At 45.6% G+C, this 9,373-nt stretch overlaps 1 protein-coding gene across 1 annotated transcript in view; it reads right to left on the bottom strand.

Annotated features, from left to right (window-relative positions):
• Nucleotides 1-227: 227 nt before the first annotated feature.
• aacs (acetoacetyl-CoA synthetase) overlaps nt 228-9,373 on the bottom strand; it is a 49,835-nt gene continuing 40,689 nt past the window's right edge. Inside the window, exons 13-18 of the mRNA XM_046348141.1 lie at nt 5,452-5,565; nt 4,926-5,051; nt 3,741-3,810; nt 3,580-3,638; nt 2,637-2,839; nt 228-2,296 (exon numbers count right to left, since the gene is read on the bottom strand). Coding sequence (XP_046204097.1) covers nt 2,159-2,296; nt 2,637-2,839; nt 3,580-3,638; nt 3,741-3,810; nt 4,926-5,051; nt 5,452-5,565 — 710 coding nt within the window. The 3' untranslated portion in view covers nt 228-2,158. The remainder of the gene's footprint in view (nt 2,297-2,636; nt 2,840-3,579; nt 3,639-3,740; nt 3,811-4,925; nt 5,052-5,451; nt 5,566-9,373) is intronic.

Below are 9,373 nucleotides of genomic sequence, written 5' to 3'. Positions count from 1 at the left end.
TTACAATGACTGCCCCAGCCAAATCCGGATGCTGCAGAGCGTGCGCAGCCCTATGGGACTCCCAACCAATGCCAGGTATGATACAGCCTAGATTCAAACCAGGGTGTTTGTAGTGACGCCTCAGTGCTTAAGTCTGCTGCGCCACTTGGTAACCCGTGCAACGGTGATGAAATTAAGAGTTGTTACATTTTTTTTGATCACCAACAGGTGCTGTATTGAATAGAATATGCAGCTTTGTCCATTTATTGGTTACAGGGACAATGCAAAGTAGTTCACGGTACAAGAACACATTACATATCCGTATATATATCGCCATATACTGTATCACAGTCAATGACACATTCATCATACATGGACCAATATAATTGTTTACGCAAAAACACATTACATTTTTTAAAAGGCTGTACCTTAAAATATATGAATCAAAAACAGGTTAGGAGGAAATGAACGCATTCAAATAGACATGATAGGTTTCTGGCAGGAAGGTACAGCAACAGAAGTGAAACCAGATGAAAGAAGACTAAAATGGAATATTCTCAGGAATGTGAATCTGACGGAGGGTTCTGTCCCAAATGGCACTCTAAACTCCCGGTCAAATGTAGAGCATTTAGGATGGCATTTGGGACATGGACAAAGAGAATTCATGTTTTGTGACCTAAGTGCTTAGTTGATTCCCTAAACAGAGAATAAAACCCTGTAGTAAAACCATGAAAGCTCCCCCACCCTAAACACAATTTACGAGGGTCTTAAACCCAACTCAGTCTCCGTCGAGGTCACTTTGGAACGATGTCCATATCAGTAACTGTCGATGACGTTGTCTAACTTGTGGTGAAAATACGCTGACGACGGAAAAACGTTTGTTGACGTGTGGCTTGATTGAAACGTACTAAATGTGTGGTGATTGGTTGAAATGGCAAGCTTTATTTTTGTACTGCAGTGATGGGTCAGTTTTATAAAAGGAAAACAGATGATTTGACCATTTTATGTAGAATTAGTGTAGTGATTGGTCAACTGACTACAGCACAACACCACCATCAACAGTGTTTAACTGAGGTGATTTCATGGCTCACCACAACAAGAGATAAGTATAGCTGTTTGGAGACATGCATCTAAACACAAATTTTAATATAAACTGACGACACAACTAAAAAAAATAACATTAAAATCAAAGAAAAAAAAAAGAAAAAATCAAGGAACATCTCAGTGCCAATGACTAGCGTTCAGTAGTGTCTAAAAATCTGTTTTAGAGTTAAACAACAAAGCCTTACTCTATGGGGGGGACCCCCATACAGTATAATACCAGCTCAGCTGTGATCGCCGTAATAACATAAAACCAGGAAGTCTCTAGGGGGCTCGTTAATTGGCTGAAATCTGCTGTGTATTCATCACAGCCTTTTCATTGGTCATTTGGAAAAGAGTGTATCTCTTCCACCCACTGAGGAGCTGCCATAAATAAGGGTGAATAGCCAGAGTAATAATAACAAAGTCCACGCTCTTCTTTGCAACAAACTTAACGACGTTTGTGTGGGTGGGACTAGCAGGTGGGTACGACTACAATGTGTTAAGTGGGACGGGATGCTATTTTTTTTTTTAAACTCTGTTTTGAAGATTGACTGGCTGTGTTCATTTAAAAAAAGTTAACAGTAAAGTTAAAATGTGATCAAAATGATCTTTCAACACCACCACTCCCTCATCCCTTTATAGCAATAAAGCTATAAAAACAAAAAGGCCACGTTCTTTTAAAACACCTGGGTCCCATTGGCAGGTCCATACTTACTCACCTCCGTTTTATCATAATAAGTTAGGCCACAACGTTAACACCACAAGCACATCTCCAGTCCCGTAAAAAGAGGAATATCTAGAAATGTACACAAGCCAAAGCAAAGGCATTCTCAAAAGGGCAATGGGGGATGTTAGTACGTCGCATTGTTCTGGATTTTATTGGTCAGTCCTGAACCCAGAGGGAGCCAATGGGATGGCCAGGTGAGGTCAGGTGGTCTCTGAAGAGTTAGAGGCGGAAGAGAAACCAGGGCCACCATTCAATGGCCTGTACCCAACGACCCAGCTCCTCTCCTCTTCAACTGGACAAGAGTTTCTGGGGGAAACTGTCTTTTTTTTTCTCTCCTCGTTGTTTGTTTTTCATGTGTACTGTAGAAGTTCAGAAGTTCTGGAGCTCTGGCAGGTTCTTGTAGAGGTCAAGGGAGTCCGGGTTGGAGAAGGCCCCTCTCTGGGTCACCTCCCTCCCAGCGATCACCTGCTTCACAGCCACCTCCACCTTCTTCCCACTGAGGGTGTACTGGACAGACAGAAAGCATAACACAAAGGGTCATGGGACATATACCAAGCTTCTCTGAGTAGGAGTGCTGATCTGGCATCAGTTCCCACTTATGTCCATGTAATCTTATTCACTGTGATCTCAAAAGGCCAAACTGATCCTAAATCATCACTCCTACTCTGAGACAGTCTGTGAATACAGCCCCAGGGATGCATAACAGCACTTACGGGCCTGTGTGTGTGTGTGTGTGTCCTGGTACACACGTGTACAATAATGGAAATGTTAGCATTACTCTGCCCATCAACATTAGGGTTCTTCTCTATTTAACACATTGAAAATGACGACAGAAGAAAGTCCTCACGGGAATATCTCTGGTCTCCAGGAACAGCGCTGGTACATGGCGTGCGGAGAGGGCTTTCCGGATGGCTCCGCGAATTTTGTGTACCAGCTCCGGGCCGAAGGACTGGTTGGGCGTCATCTTCAGGAACAGGATCACTCGCTCCTCACCGTCCCCATTGTACTGTGGAACGCAAAGGCTGTCGGACACCTCCTCAAAGGCCTCCACTGGAGAGAAGATGAGAACAAAAGCATACACACTTAGAAAATATCTGACAGACCGGCTGACACGTCTGGATTAGTGTCAGATACCGGCTGACACGTCGGGATTAGTGTCAGATACCGGCTGACACGTCGGGATTAGTGTCAGATACCGGCTGACACTTTGGGATTAGTGTCAGACACCGGCTGACACGTCGGGATTAGTGTCAGACACCGGCTGACACGTCGGGATTAGTGTCAGACACCGGCTGACACGTCGGGATTAGTGTCAGACACCGGCTGACACGTCGGGATTAGTGTCAGACACCGGCTGACACGTCGGGATTAGTGTCAGATACCGGCTGACACGTCGGGATTAGTGTCAGACACCGGCTGACACGTCGGGATTAGTGTCAGATACCGGCTGACACGTCGGGATTAGTGTCAGATACCGGCTGACACGTCGGGATTAGTGTCAGATACCGGCTGACACTTCAGGATTAGTGTCAGATACCGGTATATTGGTTGCGTCCAAAATGTCAACCTATTCCCATAGGCCTCTGGTCAACAGTAGTGCACTACACAGGAAACAGGGTGCTATTTGGGATGTAGCCTAGGCCCGTTAGTATTCATAAGGACAACAAGAACAACACCAGAGAAAGAAGAGGGCTGTTACATTCCGTCATATCAATGATGACCAGCTAAATGAGACTAAACTGATGTTACCACAAACCATTGTAGGGGGGTAAGGAAAACCCATAGCTCACCAATGTTGTAGATCTCCGAGCTCCCAAAACGCACGCCGTTGGGGTTCAAAGTTCCATCGCTGTGATCGAGACAAGAATGAGTTGAAAGTAACCAAACAAAAAACTATGGTGGCATAGTCGCTTATGGTCCCCTGAGGTAATTAGTAAGCCCGATGACTCACCTTCTGCCAAGCATGACAACTCCTCCTGTCTTTGGGTTGATTTTACAGTAGTCACCATGGGCCCAAACACCTGCAGAGGAGCAGGCCTGTTAGTAAACTGAGACGGATATGGATCATGTACAGACTCCTTTACAATGGAAATAGCCCTCAAATGGTGCTGTACATGCCATCACAGAAGCAGCCATTGCAAAGAGAGATGTACTAGAGCGCTCATCTCCTATGGAAAGGAAAAGCTGTCTATCCAGCTCTAATTTTACATTTCACCTTTATTTAAACAGGTAGGTTAGTTGAGAACAAGTTCTCATTTACAACTGTGACCTGGCCAAGATAAAGCAAAGTGACAAACACAGAGTGACACATGGAATAAACAGACGTACAGTCAATAACACAATAGAAAAGTCTATATACAGTGTGTGCAAATTAGGTAAGATTAGGGAGGTAAGGCAATAAATAGGCCAGTGGCGAAATAATTACAATTTAGCATTTAAACATGGACAGGACTGACCGGAGAAGGAGGAGAAGCCCCATCTCTAATGGACTGACCGGAGAAGCCCCATCTCTAATGGACTGACCGGAGAAGGAGGAGAAGCTCCAACTAATGGACTGACCGGAGAAGCCCCATCTCTAATGGACTGACCGGAGAAGCCCCATCTCTAATGGACTGACCGGGGAGAAGCCCCATCTCTAATGGACTGACCGGAGAAGCCCCATCTCTAATGGACTGACCGGAGAAGCCCCATCTCTAATGGACTGACCGGAGAAGCCCCATCTCTAATGGACTGACCGGAGAAGGAGGAGAAGCCCCATCTCTAATGGACTGACCGGAGAAGCCCCATCTCTAATGGACTGACCGGGAGAAGCCCCATCTCTAATGGACTGACTGAAGCCCCATCTCTAATGGACTGGGAGAAGCCCCATCTCTAATGGACTGACCGGAGAAGGAGGAGAAGCTCCATCTCTAATGGACTGACCTGGGAATGGGAGGAGAAGCTCCATCTCTAATGGACTGACCGGGGAGAAGCCCCATCTCTAATGGACTGACCGGAGAAGCTCCATCTCTAATGGACTGACCTGGGAAGGAGGAGAAGCTCCATCTCTAATGGACTGACCTGGGAAGGAGGAGAAGCTCCATCTCTAATGGACTGACCTGGGAAGGAGGAGAAGCTCCATCTCTAATGGACTGACCTGGGAAGGAAGAGAAGTAAGCCTTGTGGTATTTGCTCCCATTCTCGTCGTTCCAGAAGTGGGTGGGCTGACAGGGGATTGGCTTCAGACACACCAGCTCACCACTCTCCCCCCACACTGGCTTTCCTGAGGGAGGGAAACACACGTGTCATCATGCATGTCCTAGAGTGGGGATACCATTTACAAATGACACAAGGTGAATTACCATATAGAGCAGGGATCCCCAACTGGCGGTTTGTGCACCAAATATGGCCCTCTGGTGATTTATTTAACCGCCTCAAACACCAGCTCCAAGTGATTTTAACTTTGGAAATGTGTTCCAAAGTATTGCCATGCATAATAGAGACATATAGTACAGCATGTGATCCATACAAATGTACGCAAGGTTTGAAAGTATTATATTCATTTGGGATTCTTGTGGTAATTACTTTCCAGCCCCCTGACCATCTGCACGATGAATTGAAATGATTTGAATGAAATAAATAAGTAGGCCTGTGACTGAATTCAGTTGACCAACGACACTCACCGTCACAGCTCCAGGCCTCCACAGCCATGCCCAGGTTCCTGGTCTGAATCTCTCCTCTGTACACGGGGACCGTCACGTTCTGGCCCATAAAGCAGGACACAATATCGGTTCCACCTTTACACACAAAAAAAAAAACTTTATTTCTTTCACGTTGGAAGATCAACGTAGTTAATACGTTACGTGTAAAGAACAACGTAGCTAATAAGTTACGTTTTGATTTATTCCAACTTTATTTAACCAGGTAGGTTAGTTGAGAACAGGTTCTCATTTACAACTGCGACCTGGCCAAGATAAAGCAAAGCAGTTCGACATATACAACACCACACAGTTACACATGGAATAAACAAACAGTCAATAAACAAACATAGTCAATAATAGAGTAGAAAAGTCTATATACAGTTTGTGCAAATGAGGTAGGATAAGAGAGGTAAGGCAATAATAGGCCGTGGTGGCAAAGTAATTACAATATAGCAATTAAACACTGGAATGGTGGAATGTGCAAGTAGAGATACTGGGGTGCAAACGAGCAAAATATATAAATAAATACAGTATGGGGATGAGGTAGTTGGATGGGCTATTTACAGGTGCAGTTATCAGTGAGCTGCTCTGACAGCTGATGCTTAAAGCTAGTGAGGGAGATAAGTGTTTCCAGCTTCAGTGATTTTTGCAGTTCGTTCCAGTCATTGGCCGAAGAGAACTGGAAGGAAAGGCAGCCAAAGGAGGAATTTGCTTTGGGGGTGACCAATGAGATACCTGCTGGAGCACGTGCTACAGGTGGGTGCTGCTACAGGTGGGTGTTGCTCACTGCTATGGACCAGTGAGCTGAGAAGGCGGGGCTTTACCTAGCAGAGACCTGTAGATGACCTGGAGCCAGTGGGTTTGGCGACGAGTATGAAGCGAGGGCCAGCCAACGAGAGCGTACAGGTTGCAGTGGTGGGTAGTATATGGGGGCTTTGGCGACAAAACAGATGGCACTGTGATAGACTACATCCAAGTCGCTGAGTAGAGTGTTGGAGGCTATTTTGTAAATTACGTCGCCAAAGTCGAGGATCGGTAGTATGGTCAGTTTTACGAGGGTATGTTTGGCAGCATGAGTGAAGGATGCTTTGTTGCAAAATAGGAAGCCGATTCTAGATTTAATTTTGGAATGGAGATGCTTAATGAGAGTCTAGAAGGAGAGCTTACAGTCTAATCAGACACCTAGGTATTTGTAGTTGTCCACATATTCTAAGTTAGAACCTTCCAGAGTAGTGATGTTGGACGGGCGGACAGCGATCGGTTGAAGAGCATGCATTTAGTTTTACTTGCATTTAAGAGCAGTTAGAGTCCACGGAAGGAGAGTTGTATGGCATTGATGCTCGTCTGGAGGTTAGTTAACACAGTGTCCAAAGAAGGGCCAGAGGTATACAGAATGGTGTAGTCTACGTAGAGGTGGATCAGAGAATCACCAGCAGCAAGAGCAACATCATTGATGTATACAGAGAAGAGAGTCAGTCCAAGAATTGAACCCTGTGGCACCCCCATAGAGACTGCCAGAGGTCCGGACAACAGGCCCTCCGATTTGACACACTGAACTCTCAGAGAAATCGTTGGTGAATCAGGCGAGGCAGTCATTTCAGAAACCAAGTCAAAAGCCTTGGCCAGGTTGATGAATACAGCTGCACAGTATCATCTCTTATCGATGGCGGTTATGATATCGTTTAGGACCTTGAGTGTGGCTGAGGTGCACCCATGACCAGCTCGGAAACCAGATTGCATAGCTGAGAAGGTACGATGGGATTCGAAATGGTCGGTAATCTGTTTGTTGACTTGGCTTTCGAAGACCTTAGAAAGGCAGGGTAGGATAGATATAAGTCTATAGCAGTTTGGGTCTAGAGCGTCTCCCCCTTTGAAGAGGGGGATGACCGCGGAAGCTTTCCAATCTTTGGGAATCTCAGACGATACGAAAGAGGTTCAGCAGGCTAGTAATAGGGGTTGCAACAATTTAGGTCGATAATTTTTAGAAAGAGAGGGTCCAGATTGTCTAGCCCGGCTGATTTGTAGGGGTCCAGATTTTGCAGCTCTTTCAGAACATCAGCCATCTGGATTTGGGTGAAGGAGAAATGGGGAGGCTTGGGCAAGTTGCTGTGGGGAGTGCAGGGCTGTTGATCGGGGTAGGGGTAGCCAGGTGGAAAGCATGGCCAGCCGTAGAAAAATGCTTATTGAAATTCTCAATTATAGTGGCTTTAAAATCGGTGGTGACAGTGTTTCCTAGCCTCAGTGCAGTGGACAGCTGGGAGGAGGTGCTCTTATTCTCCATGGACTTTACAGCGTCCCAGAACTTGAGTTTGTGCTACAGGATGCAAATTTCTGCTTGAAAAAGCTAGCCTTAGGAACCTATATACACAAGCAGTTAGGAAAGCTAACTTCCCTGAAAAGGTTGCATATCACGGGGGCTATTCGATGCTAAAGCAGAACGCCACAGGATGTTTTTGTGCTGGTCAAGGGCAATCAGGTCTGGAGTGAACCAAGGGCTATATCTCTTCCTGGTTCTACATGTTTTGAATGGGACATGCTTATTTAAGATGGTGAGGAAGGCACAATTAAAGAATAACCAGGCAACCTCTACAGGCGGAATGAGGTCAATATCCTTCCAGGAATCCCGGGCCAGGTCGATTAGAAAGGCCTGCTCGCTGAAGTGTTTTAGGGAGCGTTTGACAGTGATGAGGGGTGTAGTGATCAACGTAGAGAATACGGTCATGGTTAGGGAATTCAGTAAGGTGATGTGCGACGGACATCGTATTGTAAAGTGTGATATGGTGTGGGATAGTGTTGTGGTGCAGGCTTGTTATTCTACAGTAGTACAGTTACGCAACATGGAGCCAACATGGAGCTATTCCCACCCCCTCTTTATCTGTGGGTGATACCTCTCTCTATCCACCTCTTAAATCTGCTGTTTCTGACAGATGTTCTATTCATCTCTCCTCCCACCTTTCCATTCATCCATCCATCCAGCCACCCCTCCACCTATCAGTCACTTCGTCGCATCCCCAAATTCTGCCTGGCTCTTTAGTGGAGCTTAATTGGATCCGTGGGGAAAATGCCATGCCTGCCTCTCAGTTTAGGCACACTTCAGTATCACTACAGCAGCCAGTCACAATTGTTTTGTTCTCCCCCCCACATTCCTGACATCCTTATTGGTTACCTCTTGCTCTTATGAATATTCCAATTTTTGCTGAGGAAAACTTTGAACATCCTCTGGTGCGCTTTAAAGTCAGAGAGGGGTTTGTTCTGTTCCAAAAATAAACTCCCCGTTGAGGAGTGGCACCCAGCGAGCGCACACACACAAACTACACAGGAAACCAGGGCAGAGAAATAACAGACACCAGAAACCAGATCTGATCAGGAGAGCAGCAGCAAGAGGTGGGAGACAAAGAATGAACGGGATGGAGACTATGAAAACACAGAACACAAATTCAAATTTTCTATACTTAAACATAATCCTCTGCTCTGGCATCTTCCCCAATATTTGGAACCAAGGACTGATCACCCCAAGCCACAAAAATTAGAGACAAATTTGACAATAACTACAAGTCAACAGCAACCTTGGGATAATTCTCTGCATTATCATTAACAGCAGACTTGTACATTTCCTCAGCGAAAAACAATGTACTGAGCAAATGTCAAATTGGCTTTTTACCAAATTACCATACGACAGACCGTGTTCACCTGCACTCCTAATTGACAAACAAACAAAAACAAAGGCAAAGTCTCCTCAAGCGGTTAAAATTGACAAAAGATACACATTTCTTTCCACAGTGCTGTGGATAAGACCGGGATGCAGCCTACAAGAATCTAATGTAAAATGTCTGTTTGCTGATGATCTGGTGCTTCTGTCACCAACCAAGGACGGCCCACAGCAGCACCTAGATCTTCTGCACAG

The sequence above is a fragment of the Oncorhynchus gorbuscha genome, linkage group LG04 (assembly GCF_021184085.1).
Source record: "Oncorhynchus gorbuscha isolate QuinsamMale2020 ecotype Even-year linkage group LG04, OgorEven_v1.0, whole genome shotgun sequence".
Classification (NCBI taxonomy): Eukaryota; Metazoa; Chordata; class Actinopteri; order Salmoniformes; family Salmonidae; genus Oncorhynchus; species Oncorhynchus gorbuscha.
The sequence above is the reverse complement of the archived record's forward strand: the minus strand, read 5'-3'. Positions and strand labels throughout refer to the sequence as shown.